This window comes from Hemitrygon akajei, chromosome 12, assembly GCF_048418815.1.
Source record: "Hemitrygon akajei chromosome 12, sHemAka1.3, whole genome shotgun sequence".
NCBI classification, from domain to species: domain Eukaryota; kingdom Metazoa; phylum Chordata; class Chondrichthyes; order Myliobatiformes; family Dasyatidae; genus Hemitrygon; species Hemitrygon akajei.
Genome location: NC_133135.1, coordinates 43,460,526 through 43,476,603, shown reverse-complemented (window position 1 = coordinate 43,476,603; position 16,078 = coordinate 43,460,526). Strand labels below are relative to the sequence as shown.

General features: G+C 39.3%; 1 protein-coding gene across 2 annotated transcripts in view; it reads left to right on the top strand.

Annotated features, from left to right (window-relative positions):
• Nucleotides 1-8,014, top strand: part of ipo13b (importin 13b) — a 124,863-nt gene extending 116,849 nt beyond the window's left edge. For both annotated transcript variants that reach the window (XM_073062987.1, XM_073062986.1), the window contains one exon: nucleotides 6,647-8,014. In XM_073062987.1, the coding sequence (XP_072919088.1) occupies nucleotides 6,647-6,743 (97 nt within the window). In that variant the 3' untranslated portion in view covers nucleotides 6,744-8,014. The remainder of the gene's footprint in view (nucleotides 1-6,646) is intronic.
• The last annotated feature ends 8,064 nt before the right edge of the window (nucleotides 8,015-16,078 follow it).

Below are 16,078 nucleotides of genomic sequence, written 5' to 3'. Positions count from 1 at the left end.
CTGTATTCGCATTACAAAGAGGATTTTTGCTTTTATGAAAATTTTTTCCATATAAATTAATGGTTCTTCTTCGCTTTACGCCATTTTGGCTTAAGAAAGGTTTCATAGGAACGCTCGACCTTTGTAAAGGGGTGGGACACCTGTATAAGGAAAACACTGAACAAGAATGTTGTTCGTGGAAGGACACCACAGAGGAAACCACTGCTCACCAAAAATAATATTGCTGCACCCCTCAAGTTTTCAAAAGACCACCTGGCCGTTCCACAATGCTTCTGGGACAATGTTCTGTGGACAGTTGATACATATGTTGAGCTTCTTGACAGAAGTGCACACCACTATGTTTGGGGGAAAATAAAGGGCAATGCACACCAACACCAAAACCTCATTCCAACTGCAAAATCATGTTGGAAGGAGCATCGTGGTTTGGGGCTGCTTTGGGGCCTGGATAGCTTGCATTCAATGAGGGAACAATGGATTCAAAATTTACAGGAGAATGTCAGGATAGTGATCAGTCACCTGAAGCTGGATGATGCAACAAGACAGTGATCTGAAAAACAAGAGTATATCAATGACAGAATGGTTTAAGAAGAAGAAAATCTGTGCTTTGGAATAGCCAAGTCAGAGTCCAGACCTTAACCCAACTGAGATGCTGTGGCATGACCTGAAGAGGGCTGTTCATGTAAGGTATCCCAGAAAAACTGAAAAAGATTTATATGGAGGAATGGTCTAAAATTCCTCTTGGCCATTGTGCAGGTCCCATCAGCAGCTCCTGGAAATGATTGTTAGAGGTTATTGCTGCTAAAGGAGGTTCTGCCAGTTATTAAATACAAGGGTTCATATACTTTTACCAAGCAAAACTGAATGATTAAACAATGTGTTCAAATAAAGACATGAAAAATACAATTGTTTATGTGATACTTATTTAGGCAGATTGTGTTTGTCTATTCTTGTGACTTAGATGAAGGTCAGACCACATTTTATGAGTAAGTAATGCAGAAAACCAAATAACTACAAAGAAAGCATCTGTGATGACTTTCTTGAGCAGCATGTTAGTGGACCTACAAGGGAAAATGTTATCTTAGATCTAGTCCTGTTCAATGAGACAGGTAAGATTAATGATCTTGTAGTCAGGGATGCTCTTGGAAAGAGTGATATAGTATGATTGAATTTCGCATACAAATGGAGGATGAAATAGTTAGATCTAAAACTAGTGTATTATGCTTGAACAAGGGACAGTACAATAGGATGAGGGAGGAGTTGGCTATTGTGGATTGGGAGCACAGGCTATTTGGTAGGGCAGTTGAGGAACAGTGGAATACTTTCAAAGAGATTTTTCACAGTGCTCAACAAAAGTATATTCCAGTCAAAAGTAAAGACAGTAAGTGTGGGGAGAGCTACCCTTGGATAACTAAGGAAATAAAAGATAGTATCAAATTAAAAGCTCGAGTACAAAGTTGCAAAGAGTAGTGGGAGACTAGAGGATTGGGAAAACTTTAAAACTTTAAAAAGCAACAAAGATGAGAGGCATTGATTGTGTGGATAGTCAGAGACTTTTTCCCAGGGCTGATATGGTTGCCACAAGAGGACCCAGGTTTAAGGTGCTGGGGAGTAGGTTCAGAGGAGATGTCAGACATAAGTTTTTTACTCAGAGACTGATGAGTGTGTGGAATGGGCTGCCAGCAACGGTGGTGGAGGCGGATATGATAGGGTCTTTTAAGAGACTCCTGGATAGGTACGTGGAGCTTAGAAAAATTAGAGGGCTATAGGTAAGCCTAGTAATTTCTACGGTAGGGACATGTTCGACACAACTTTGTGGGTCGAAGGGCCTGTATTGTGCACTAGGTTTTCTATGTTTCTAACTAAACAAGAAATAAGGAAAGGGAAGATAGAGTATGAACGTAAATTAGCAGAAAATATAAAAACAGATAGCAAAAGTTTTTATTAATATATAAAGCAGAAGAGGGTGGCTAAAGTCAACATAAGTCCTTTGGAAGATGAGAAAGGGAAATTGATATTGGGTGATAAGGAAATGGCTGAGGCATTGAATGACTATTTTGTGACGGTCTTCACAGTGGTGGATACGTCTAATATGCCAAAGAATGATGTTATGGATGAAATGGGAGGTGAGGACCTCGATAAAATCACTGTCACTAAAGAGATAGTGATGAGCAAACAAAAGGGCCTGAAGGTAGATAAGTCCCCTGGTCCTGATGGGATGCATCCCAGGGTGCTGAGAGAATTGGCGGAGGTTATAGTAGACGCATTGGTAATCATTTACCAAAACTCTCTAGACTCTGAGCAGGTCCTGGTGGATTGGGAGACAGCAAATGTCACGCCACTTTTTTTAAAAGGATGTAGGCAAACGATGAGCAACTATATAAATTATAGCTTAACATCTGTAGTAGAGAAAATGCTTGAAGCTCTCATTAAGGAAGAAATAGCGAAACATTTAGAAAGGAGTGGTTCCATTAGACAGATGCAGCATGGATTCAGAAAGGGCACGTCCTGTTTGACAAACTTGCTGGAGTTCTTTGAGGACATAATGAGTGCAGTGGATAGAGGGGAACAGGTCGATGTCATATACTTGGATTTCCAGAAGTTGTTTGATAAGGTGCCGCACAAGAGACTTGTAAATAAGATACGGATGCATGGAGTCAGAGGAAGTGTATTGATAGTGGATTGGTTAACGAATAGAAGGCAAAGAGTTGGTAGAAATGGATGTTTCTCCAGTTGACAGTCAGTGGTGAGTGGGGTGTCGCAGGGGTCGATGCTGGGCCCGCATCTGTTTGCCATTTACACTGATGACTTGGAAGAGGGGACTGAGTGTAGCGTAGCAAAATTTGCTGATGACACTGAAGTGATTGGAAAAGCAAATTGTACAGAGGAGGTGGAGAGTCTGCAGAGGGATATAGATAGGTTAAGTGAGTGGACCAAAGTCTGACAGATGGAATACAACTTCGGTTAATGCGAGATCATCCACTTTGGAAGGAATAATAGAAGAGCAGATTATTATTTAAATGGTGAAAGGTTGCAGCATGCTATTGTGCAGAGGGACTTGGGTGTGCTTGTTCATGAATCGCAAAAAGTTGGCTTGCAGGTACAACAGGTTATTAAGAAGGCAAACGGAATGTTGGCCTTCATTGCTAGAAGGATTGAATTCAAGAGCAGGGAGGTTATGCTGCAACCGTACAGGGCACTGGTGAGGCTGCACCTGGAGTACTGTGTGCAGTTCTGGTCTCCATACTTGAGGAAGGATATACTGGCTTTGGAGGCAGTGCAGAGGAGGTTCACCAGGTTGATTCCACAGATGAAGGGGTTAACCTGAGGAGAGATTGAGTCGCCTGGGACTTTATACTCTGGAACTCAGAAGATGAGTGGGGATCTTATAGAAACATTTTGAAAATTTTGAAAGGGATAGATAAGATAGAAGTAGGAAAGTTGTTTCCATTGGTGGGTGAGACTAGAACTAGGGGACATTGCCTCAAGATTCAGAGGAGAAGATTTAGGATAGAGATGAAGAGAAAATGTTTTGCCCAGAGAGTAGTGAATCTGTGGAATTCTCTGCCCAGGGAAGCAGTTGAGGCTTCTTCACTAAATATATTTAAGATAAAGTTAGATTGATTTTTACATAGTCGGGGAATTAAGGGTTATGGGGAAGAGGCAGGTAGATGGAGCTGAGTTTACGGACAGATCAGCCATGATCTTATTGAATGGTGGGGCAGGCTCGATGGGCCAGATGGCCTACTCCTGCTCCTATTTCTTATGTTCTTATGAGATCACGAACATTTTCTTGCAACTGTACCTGTTCATCTTTTGTAAGTAGTTATCAAAACTCCAAATATTTTGCACCTCTCTATAATTTTGGTAAATGTCAATCCATTCACATATTGAAATTTTGCGAAATATTTCAATTTTTGGGGTTGAGGACTTTTATTCTTCTTGACTTGGCTTCAATACAGTCATTGTAAGGAGTGTTACAAGAGATGTTTCTATTCATTATATCTGTACTTCATCAATTTGCATCTGGTATATGCAGCACCATGCGTGTAAGTAAATATGAATTTGGGTTTAAACAAATTAATTGCCAATTGACATGTAATTGATCCAAGTCCATTTGAACATTTTTTAAAATTTAGCTATTATGTCCAAAAAAGCCCTTTTTTATATCGTGTATCAAATTGTCACTATCAGTATGTGTTTGGTAGACAATAGGGCGATAAGCTCAGGCTTTCTAATAAGGCAAAATACCTTCTCATTTATTGGGAATGAGATCTGAATCTTATGGGCAGCATTCATGTTAGCAATCTTCACCTGAGTCTTCACTATAAAAGCTTTTAATGATCTTGTTTGTCTTTCTGCTAAGAAAATGATTTTTGCTTCTCCAGTTACCCCTTAAATAAAATATGGCATGCAAAATGAACAACAATTTCCTTGAGATGTAGTGAAATTCGCAACACCTGTAAAAATAGTGTTAGCTTTTCTGTAATGTTTCAAGGATTTCATAGGTTGAGAAGAACAGGCAATTCTTCCTACCCAGGAGGTGCCAGCCTATATAATTGGGGTAAATAAGCAAAATTTAAAGCACCAAAGCAATATTTTGTGGATGCTGGAGATCTGATATGAAGTCAATAATTGTTCAAGTGGTTATTGTCTGAAAGCGTTGATTCTGGAAATATGTAAAGATAGGAAGCTGGGGTACTTTTCTTAGAGAAATAATGCTGGAGATATTCAGCATTTCATATAACATCTGTGTGTGTGTGAATGAGGGAGACAGACAGACAGAATAAATGATTTGGGTCACTTTCATGCACTGAAGGGCATAGCAGCATAGCCGTGAATGCTTCTGCCCGATATCTCTAATGGCCTGGGTTTGGTCATGACCTCTGCTGCTATCTGTGCAGAGTGTGCATGTTTGTCCGCTGACTGCATGCATCCTGTGATACAGGGAGGGTGTTTGGCTTTGGGAGAGGGTGCAGAGGAGGTTCATCAGGATTAAAGAGTATTAGCTATAAGGAGAGGTTCAACAGATATAGATTGCTTTCTTTGGAGAGTTAGAGGCTCAAATTTATCTGAAGGAAGTATATAAAATTGTGAGAGACATAGGTGAGGTAGATGGAGTCTGTTTCCACAGGTGAGGCAGATGGAGTCTGTTTCCCAGGGTGAAAATGTCAAATACTGGATTACATGAGTTTAATGTCAGGGGGAGAATGCTTAAGGGATATTCACAAAGGAAGTTTTGTTACACAGAGATCGGTAGGTGTCTGGTAAAGTGGTGGAGATGGGTATGTCAGCAACATTAGAGGTACTTAGGCTGTGAAAAGAAGGATATGGACTATATATGGGCAGGTGCAATTAGTTAGATTGGCACAGGCATTATGGGTCATAGGGCCTGTTCCTGTGCTGTATTGTTTTATGTTCTAAAGGTACTGAAATTCTCAAATTCTGGATGAGAACAGGAAGCAGGAGGAGGACTAAAATCTAAATAAATAGATGAGGGATTGGCCTGGAAATTTTAACAAAATAGAAAGGCTTTATCAATCTTGTAAGAGCCCAGTGGTTTTCAGCCACTTTCAATACCATAAATAGCTATGGAGTCAATTATGTATTGCATGTCTAAATGGAAACAAAATGCATGCACTTAAAGCCTAAAATATGAAAAGGATACTGAAAAAGCCTAGACACATTTCAGTGCCTGGAAAAAGTCATTAAACAGATGGTGCACCATAGGCCAACATATTGATTTTTGTTTAGGGTTCAACATTACACAGTTCTGCAGAATTTGAGGCTAGTGTAAATGTTTTCAAAAGTGGAGGGTGATCGGGTTAAGAGGGGTGGGGCTTTGTACTGTTGTTCAGGTGCTGGAGTGTCAGGTTGATGTGATGGAACTTGCTGGGATCTTTAATGGGAAGCTGCCACAAAATAGCTGTCTTTAATGTGGACCTACCTGTTTTCAGCACCGGGCTCCATGGCCTGAAATCTGCTCAGGCACATTCCCCTTTAAGATAAAGCATGATTTATTTTCTACGTCACTGCTCTAACTTGATTAGGTGCTTGTAGGTTATGTATGCAAACATAGAAGGAAGGGGTCTTTGCTACATGCTTTAGATACCATGGTGATGTACAAATGCCTCAATGCATTAAGGGTCTGGAAGGAAAATTGTATATTTTGGGGAACAGGCAATCAGACTTTCATTGACCTTCACAAGTGATTTTCTCACAAAGATATTTTTGCACAGCACATTTTAACATAGAATATCTAAAATGTTGCACAGACCAGGACCAGCTGAAGTGTGAACTGCCATTATTATGATTACAGCCTACAAAATGTGAGCGGTGATTATTTTATTGTCTTTAGATACTTAAAAAAAACTAAGTACTTCAAGTAGATTCTATGTAATTTGACTGAGAGTTGGCTTTCAATAACAAAGTGCTGTAGTACTAAAGGTAATAATATCACCTTTGCAACCAAAGTTACAAACCTTTAATTTTAAGCAGATCTTCATTTCCAATGTTTAGTATCAAAATGTATGCTAGAGTCATAAACAGGAAGTTAAAGCAATTCTGTACTGTAGGTGAATACATTACAAATTGATTGTTTTGTGCTTTTGGAATAATGCTGCAAAATAACTTTATTACTATTTTACAGAGATCGAGTAAATAAGAGAAGAGTAAAGGACATTGTTAAGGAGTTCACATTACTGTGCAGGGGTCTTCATGGCACAGAGTATGCAGCCGAGTACTGAAGCTGAGTATTTATGTTGAAGTGTCACTCCTTATTAGCATGCTTCCTGCATTCTCAACACGTTTGCACCGTTTCCTTCTGTAAAAATGCATTCTAGTGTAAAAGATGTGTTTTTAAAGCATCAAATGGGCTTGTGTTTGCACCCCACGATTTGAGAAGAGAAAAGAATACCTGCTCTCATACGTAGCCATATTATGAGGCATTTTTTTAAGTGACCTGTCATAGGATTGGGTCATTTAATAGAGGGAAATGTGCCAGGGAATTTATGGCATAAGCTGCCCCTGACTTGTAAGTAATTTGTGTACATGTTTTGTGTCATAATTAAAGCTTTATGGAAGCAATATAACTTGCTGCTGGAGTCCTGTGATTTTTGGCACTTTGTAAACACAACAATATTTTGTTGAGGGAGCTAATCCCAGATGATTCAACTGTGGAATATTACTGGTGATGCTGCTACAATGTCTCAAACCATTTTAAACAAATTTAGAATTTTAGTTTATTTTTTCATTTTAATTTAATTATGGATGTGATGTGGATTCCTGTTGTAATGTAAAAGTTGAGGATGGTGCAACAATCTGAGAGTTTAAAACATTATTTGCAACTGTAACAACAGCTATTTGAGTTTCAAAACTTTATATCCTAACTCTAAAGAAGCTCACTGGAGAAATTTACTGGAACTTTCAGTCATCCAGTCTGTGTGAGAGAGAGAGAGAGAGATTTGGCCTAGGTAAAGGATCTGATTAAACCCCACAATAGGGATAATTAAATCAATAAACTGACAAAAAGCCGTAAAACTGCTAAAGCTTTGAGGCTCTGAAAGCTTTGTTACAGCACTATTTCATTTTGCATCTTTTAAACCTTTGTAATGTACAGTACATTCTCTGTGCTACTTTCTGTCAGAAAGGGTATCACCTTGATGTAACTCCAAGCTATACTTGTGTTCATGTAACTTATTTATCTGTTCTAGATTTTCTAGAAGATCCACAAACATGGTATCTAATTTAGTCTGGAAATAATATAGGAAGCCCACTAGTGAAATCTTGATGAGAAATTACACTGCAGCCAATTTGTTTTCTATTGTGAAATAAAGCTTCACTTAAAAATGTGTGACTTTTTTCCTTCCCATGTTTTTTTAGCTCAAATAATCATTGTGGTTCCGATAGAAATGTATGTCTTCTAACATTTTCACCAATTGACTTGTAAAAGAGATATTGTGTAATATACACCTATATGCAGATACCATAGTCTGTAATAAAGTATAATCAATTCTGAGTTGAGATGCTCTGATTTAAAGCTGAACTGGGATAATGTTCATTTATAAAACCAGGTTTTAAGAATCATTAAGAAATAACTTGCATTAATAAAGTGCCTAACAAGACATCAGAATGTTCAAAAGTATTTAAGAATGAAGAACTGTTTGGTGAGTGGTCAGTGTGCTGGAGAGCGATGTTTGTTTTGTGCACAACTAGATCCTGTACAGGAAAGACAAGTGACCATTTTAAGTGCCTTTGGTTCTGTTTGTTAAGGATTAAATATTGCTCAGGTCACCGGCAATAGTCACTGGTATTTTTGAGTAGCTGTGTGGAATCCTTATTATGTTCACTTGGACATAGATGAGTTGACAGAGGAATAGGATATGGAATTTAATTTTAATTTTTTTAACTTATTAATTGAGGTACTGCGCAGAATAGGCTTTCCAGTCCTTTAAGGCAAGCCACCTTGCATTCCGCTAATTTAATCCAAGCCTATTCACGGGACAATTTACAATGACCAAATAACCTACCAACCGGTAGGTCTTTGGACTGTGTGAGGAAACCAGAGCACACGAGGAAACCCATGCAGTCATGGAAAGAACATGCAAACTCCTTACAGGTAGTGGGAGGAATTGAACCCAGGTTGCTGGTACTGCAAAGCATTATGCTAACCACTGCTACCGTGCGGTCTCAATAGCAATCTTACATAAGAATGATCTGTAAATCCAATGGATTATAATTGTTTTACACTACACAACGTGCTGTTCCTCTCTGGGAACTAAATTAATGTTTTTTCTGAGTTGGGTACTTGAGATTTCACTTTAGAAACCTGTGATATTGATCTGTGGTAGACCAATGGTCTAGGACTTCTTGGAGGTAAGAATCCCAAATATACAATAGCCTATAAAATTTGAACATAAACACAGTGCCCAGTTTATTAGTACCTCCTCTACCTTAAAAAAAAAGTGGCCATTGAGTGTATGTTTATGATCTTCAGTTGCTGTGGCCAATCCACTTCAAGGTTTGACATGTTGTACATTCAGAGATGCTCTTCTGCACACCATATAGCTACTTGAGTTACAGTCATCGTTTTGTCAGCATGAAGCAAACTGGCCGTTCTCTGACCTCTCTCATTAAGAAGATGTTTTTGCCCACAGAACTGACAGCTCACTGGATGTTTTTTTTTGTTTCTTGCTCCATTCTCTGAAAACTCAAGACTGTTGTGCATGAAAATCTCAGATTAGCAGTTTCTGAGATATTCAGACTACCCCCACCTAGCACCAATAATTATTCCATGGTCAAAGTCATGTAGATTGCATGTAGTTCTGAAGTTTAGTCTGAACAACAACTGAGCCTCTTGACCATGTCTACATGCTTTTTTACATTGAGTTGTTGCCACATGATTGGCTAATTAGATGATATTTATTTTAACAAGCAGGTGTACCTCTTAATGTGGCCACTGAATAACTTCTGCTTGTTGGCATGTGGGCAGAAATAAGTTCCTTTTGCAATTAAAAACACTGAAAACTTTCTAGAAAATTGTTCTTCTGAATTACTCTTGACACTGTTTCCCCACCATTGGTTTACCTCCTTACATTCAAGCTATTGGATCTTAGTTTGTTCTGGCAATTTCTTGGCTGGACCAATCTTTTCCCAGCCTGTATGTGCCTGCCTTTGATTTTCCTGTAGTGTACTTGTCTTGTGTAACTTTGTTAAGTGCCAATCAGCCTTGAGCCTAGAAACTGCAGCCGGCCTATCGAGAGAAGCTGGCTGCCAGTGACTAGGGCCAAGGTGGTGGATCCTGAAGCCCCATCCAGAAGCACACTGATGGCATTTAACAGGTTTCAAGTATCTCTGATCATCACAGACATTTACACACAATTCTGTGAAACATAAATTAAAAAACTTTAATGTAGATAAGTGATTTACTGATGTTTATGTATAAAGTTGATAACCACATTGAAGTAAATGGGGTTCTGCTACTCAGGCCTGGCTGGTGCCAATATAAAAGACAACCTATGGCACTCACACAGTTCTCTGTCTCACCACAGACTGCATGCTGAAGTCCTTCAGAGTACTTCCACATTTCAAGGTATGGTAGTGAAAATGAACTGTCAGGAGGATGTCACTGGTGCTTGTCCAGGGAACTGCTGGTCAGAGGTGATTACATAGCAGCCAATTATTTCCTTTGTTTCAGAAACAGGATGGCTCAAAATGCCATCTGCAATTGAAATGTAAGCCCAAACTATGTTTAAGATTTTAGTTATAACATTTATTTTAATAGTAATAACTATTTCAGAAAATTTGAGATGCACATCCATTTTACTTGACGATTAAGGCAGTTTACATTTGTGTCTTGAAAATGCAATTAAGTTGCAAATACAAAGGTCTGATTTTGAGACAATTTGCAGTTATCTGGATAAGGTAAACAAAATTAAGAGAGTATGCATTGATTCTAGGGACTAAGGGAAATGATGTACTATGGCAAAGTGCCAGTGACTGCATGAAATGGAAAATGTGTCTGGGAAGAAGGGGAGGGCAATAGTGATTGGAGGGCTGATCAGGATTGTGGTCCTTTATATTAAGTTCCTAGAATGGGGCAGGGGTGGGAAGAGGTATTGCATTTTTGGTGTAGAGATGAATGCTGGAACTTCTAAGGACAGGAAGTTGGTGATTGGATAGTTTGGGCTGGGGCTAGTGATATAAAGGTGGTGGGACACCACATAGATCAGTCATAGAATTTTTTAATATTTCCATTTCAGTATAGAAAGAATAATGAATATTATTCAAAAAGTGCTCTTAAATGGCTACTCACAAGACAGCATAGACTAGTTTCCCGTAGGGTACCAAAAGAAGCTTTGCACAATTAATGTCTATTGACTTGCAAATGTGACAAGCCCCAAGATATATTCCTTCTAATTTTCTGAGTGTTATGTAACAAATCATACCAGGTTATTAAATTGCTCTGGAGAAAAGTCCATTTTCAGTTGTATGTAGCCAAATCAGGAGTGCTTTGCAATTAAATGTCTAGATCCCAATTTATTATTTTCAGCATTTTACTATGTAAAAATATGAACCAATTTTATTCTATTACAAATTGATTACCCAGTATCTAGGCATATTATTAATCCCCAAATGATCTGAGTTATTACAAATATGAAAAAATATACAAATAAAAATTGAGATACCTTGTACATGTGAGAGCTTGAAGGTAATAGGGATTACTAGAATACAATAGAAAAATGTTGAAGATATGAGAATATGTTTGGAATAAGTTTTTGCATTATTCAAAATCTGCCATTGCTTGATAAGACCATTAATTGCTGATCCCTAATTGTCCTTGAAGATGTGAATGAATTGCCATGCTAATCTGCTGTTCTTTATTTGATGAGTTTATTCTCAAAATTCTTGAGAGATTAATATTATTACTATGGAATAATATTCCCAAATTCAGTGGTGTTTGACTTGGACAAAGCATACAACAAACTAATGCTGCTCTCTTGTACCTGTTGGCTTTGAATGTAATGGTAGAGGTTAACAGGTTTGGGAAATTCTGTGATTATAATCTGGATCAGTAACTGCAGTAAATTTGTTGCTCACTGCAATTATATGTGCTAGTAGTGAAAGTACTTAAGTAAGGCCTTTGATTAGGTCCTTCTGGGAGAAAATGGTGGGGGGGGGGGCGGAAATGGAATTTAATAACCTGGAATTATTTGTTCTATAGCACTGTGAAAATTAGAAGGAATACATCTTGGGGCTTGTCACATTTGCAAAAACTTGAGAGTTTATGAGACCAAAGTAAGTTAGTATATTTGAACCAAAATTGGCTTGACAGTAGGAGGTGGAGACTGATGAACCAACACAAGGAACTAAAGTACGTGCTTGCCAGTGTATGTGTGGAAGATGCATCTGCCCATAATGGCTCTAACAGTGGTGATATTTCTACAAGGACTGTTTATAATTTTTATATTGAGGCCAACCTCCATCGCGTACTATTCACTATTTATCTTAAGCACTTTAAATACAGGTTAGTAACAATTTCACAGGTTCAGACTCGGGTATAGCCAACCTAAAGGGATTGACCAGATTCACTCCTGAGTGATTTATCTTCTCTGATTCTTGGACTTGTAACATTCCCCTTAGCAAAAGCTGGTCTCGAGTCATCGCTGCTTATGTCTCCAATATTCTCTTTTTATATATTTCTTCCAGCCTTCCAAAAAGCTTACTGTATCTTTGTAATAGCTTGTACGCCTTCCTGATGACCTTTTCCACTTGCGCCAACAGGCGATGGACAAATCCATGGCAGATGTAAAGATATTATTCCGTAGCCTTCAACTTACCACCAATCAACATCAACACCTACAGACTCAATAATCCATGGTACATTTATATCCATATTGTTAATATATGTAATTAGTAGAGATTTAAAGATCCCCGCCTTTACTCCCTGTATACCCATGACTGTGTCGCCACCCACAGCTCGAATCTGCTAATTGATTGGCCTAATCCCAAACAATAATGGGGTGGCCTACAGGGAAAAAGTCTTTTCTGTCACAGTGGTGTCAAGAAAACAACCTTTCCCTCAATGTCGCAAAAGCAAAGGAGCTGGTTGTGGATTACAGGAGGAATGGAGGTGGGCTAACCCCTAATGAGATCAATAGATCTGGAGTTGAGAGGGTAAACAGCTTTAAGTTCCTCAGCATCCACATCACCGAGGACCTCACGTGGTCTGTACACACCAGCGGTGTGGTGAAAAAGGCACAACAGTGTCTCTTTCACCTCAGATGGTTGAGGAAGTTTGGTATGGGCCCCCAAATCCTAAGAAATTTCTACAGGGGCACAATTGGGAGCATCCTGACTGTTGCATCACTGCCTGGTATGGGAACTGTACCTCCCCTAATCGCAGGACTCTGCAGAGAGTGGTACAGACAGCCAGGTGCATCTGTAGATGTGAACTTCTCACTATTCAGGACATTCACAAAGACAGGTGTGTTAAAAGGGTCCATAGGATCATTGGGGACCCAAGTCACCCCAACCACAAACAGTTCCAGCTGCTACCATCCAGGAAACGGTACCACAGCATGAAAGCCAGGACCAACAGGTTCCAGGACAGCTTCTTCCACCAGGTGATCAGACTGATTAACTCATGCTGATCTGAGTGTATTTCTATGTTACATTGACTGTTCTATTTATTATAAATTACAATGATTGCACATTTAGATGGAGATGTAAAGATTTTAACTCATATATGTGAAGGATGTAAGAAATAAAGTCAGTTCAATTCAAGATTAGTAAAGGAACTCAGCAGGTCAGGCACCATCTATAGGAATGAGTAAGCAGTTGATGTTTCGGGCAGAGACCCTTCATCAGGACTGGAAAGGAAAGGGGAAGATGGGGAGGGGAGGAGAAGCTAGAAGGTGAAGCCTGTGGGTGGGAGGAGGAATGAAGTAAGAAGCTGGGAGGTGATAAGTGGAAAAAGTAAAGAGCTGGACGTGAAGGGATCTGAGAGGAGAGGAGACCATGGGAGAAAGGGAAGGTGGAAGGGCACCAGTGGGGAGGGGAAATAAAAGGAGGAGAAGAAAAAAGTTATCAGAAGATGGAGAAATCGATGTTCATGCCATAAGGTTGGAGGCTACCCAGATGGAATATGAGGTGTGGCTCCTCCATCCTGAGAGTGGCCTCATTGTGACAGAAGAAGAGGCCATGGACTGAAATGTTAGAACGGGAATAGGGATAGGAATTGAAATGGTTGGCCACCAGGTGGTGATCAACAATGTGGTTCACCAATCTACATCAGGTCTCACCAACGTGAAAGAGGCCGCATTGGATACAGTAGATGACCCCCACTGAACTCCATCTGCAAAAAGTGGGATTTCCACCCATCACCTCCTAGCTTCCTATCTCATTCCCCTCCTCCATCCATCTGGCTTCACTTATCACCTTCTAGCTTGTCTTCCTTCCCCTCCCCCACTTTGTTCTGGCTTTACCCCCCTTTCCTTTCCAGTCCTGATGAAGGGTGTCAGCTCAAGATTTTATTTGTTTCCATAGACGCTGCTGGGTTCCTCCAGCGTTTTGTGTGTAGTAAGATATGATTCTATCAGGACTCCTGTCGGGTCATTGCTTGACTCAGCTCTGGGATAACAAGTCCATAGCTCCCTCAAGTGGGTGGGATGGTAAAGAATTGGTCTGCACATTACGTATCACATTGTGATCAGAAGGCATTTGATAAGGTCCCACATAGGAGATTGGTGGGTAAAATCAAAGCTCAGGGCATCGGGGGGAAGACATTGGCATGGCTAGAAAACTGGTTGGCAGATAGAAAGTAAAGGGTAGCGGTGAATGGGTGTTTCTCGGAATGGCACTCAGTCTACTGTCTATTGTATACTTTTCCCAATCTGATGATGGTGTGTTTTGTTTTATTCCTCTGCTTATGGTACAACATGGGTTTTACTAGGCATTTTTGCAGGGCATTTTAGAATTGTATTCACGTATCCAACAATCATATGTATACAAAGAGAATTTGGAAAAGAAGCCAGTTCTATTCTGAACACCAGTCCTTTGGAAGGAGGAAGTTAAACCAAACTACTGATTCAGTCAGTGTCTAAGGTGCTAAGGCTTAGCTAAACCTTTGTGACTGCAAGGTTTCTACATAGAGAGACTGAAAAAATGAACAGCAGAGCATGCTGGTCCTGTTTGCACCAGAATCCTGGTAAGCATAAGGTGATGACTAATGAAAGTAGGATATACCCTATGAGTAGTTGAATTCTAGGGTTCTATTTGAGGAACAGGGCGACCTTGTACAAGGATCCCTGAAGGTGACAGGAACAGTAGATAATGTAGTGTGAACGTTGTTCGTGGTATTACAAGTGCACCCAGAAAACTTTTAGTAAGATTGTAAGCAGCCTGTAATATACAGCATATTGGTCAAATGAGCAGCAATGATTTGTGTAGAGCATAGAACAGTACAGTAGAGGAGCAGGCTATTCAGCCCACTATGTCTATGCTTACCATTATGCCAATCTACACTATTCCGATTTGCCTGACTCTGTTCCCTGCCTGTTAATATGTCTACCGAAGTGCCTCTTAAACATTGCAATTGTAGCTGCACCTGCCACCTCCCTTTCTCCAAGGGAGCCCTTTTTGTGCCCCAAAGACTTGATTGCAAATCATGTTTTAAACTTTCCTCCTCACTTTAGACCTGAGTTTTTGATATTTAACTTGTTCACTTGTTGCATATATTTGTCTTGTTAATGGTTCCCAGCATGCAGCTGACCTTGTCTTCACAACAAACACCAAACCCCTCATTTAGTCTGTCTAGAAATACTTTCCAGTTATTTAGATGTACAGGTTAAATGTACTATTGTTGACCTGTTCCAACAGGGATCAGATTTCTGCATTTTCTTAAGTGTGGAGTACCTGAGGATTTGGCACAGGTGCTGTAAAGAAACTAATCATATTAATTTTAGGAGTTCCGTACAGGAGAACAGATCCTCAAAAGGAGGGAAGAATTCAAAAGGCTAGCAACTGTGTGACTTTAAATGAGCATTTTGCCAGCTTTATGCAAGTTCTCTGGGAGCAAATAAATCTTTTGAAAGGAATCCAAATCATTGTGCACAATAGAATAACCCACAATTCTTTGGTCCTTTTTCCCTATTTTGAAATATTTTTCCAGATTCTCTATCTGAGCATTAGAGGCAAAATAAAATGTCTTTGCCATGTATACACCTTCTCTCCAGCATTAGAAAAGTATTGGATTACATTTAACCTGGAGGAATGAGTCTGAGAGTTGGATTTTGAAGCCTGTAATTAAACATTGAAAGCATTCAATTTTGTTTTGGTGATACAGCGTTTGCATATAATTTTACATAGAAGATTCTCTTTTCCATACACATCTTTTTTTTGATTGTCTAAATGATATTTATATTTAAGATGCAAATAAGTTCAGCACTAAAATGTCTAATTTCCATATTTGGAAATTTGGTTAATTGCTTCTGTTTCTAATTATGTTGTTTTCCTATTAAGTTTATATTGGTGGTCTGAGTGATAAGTTGTCCAAACTTTTTAATGTACTTTAGTTATCCAA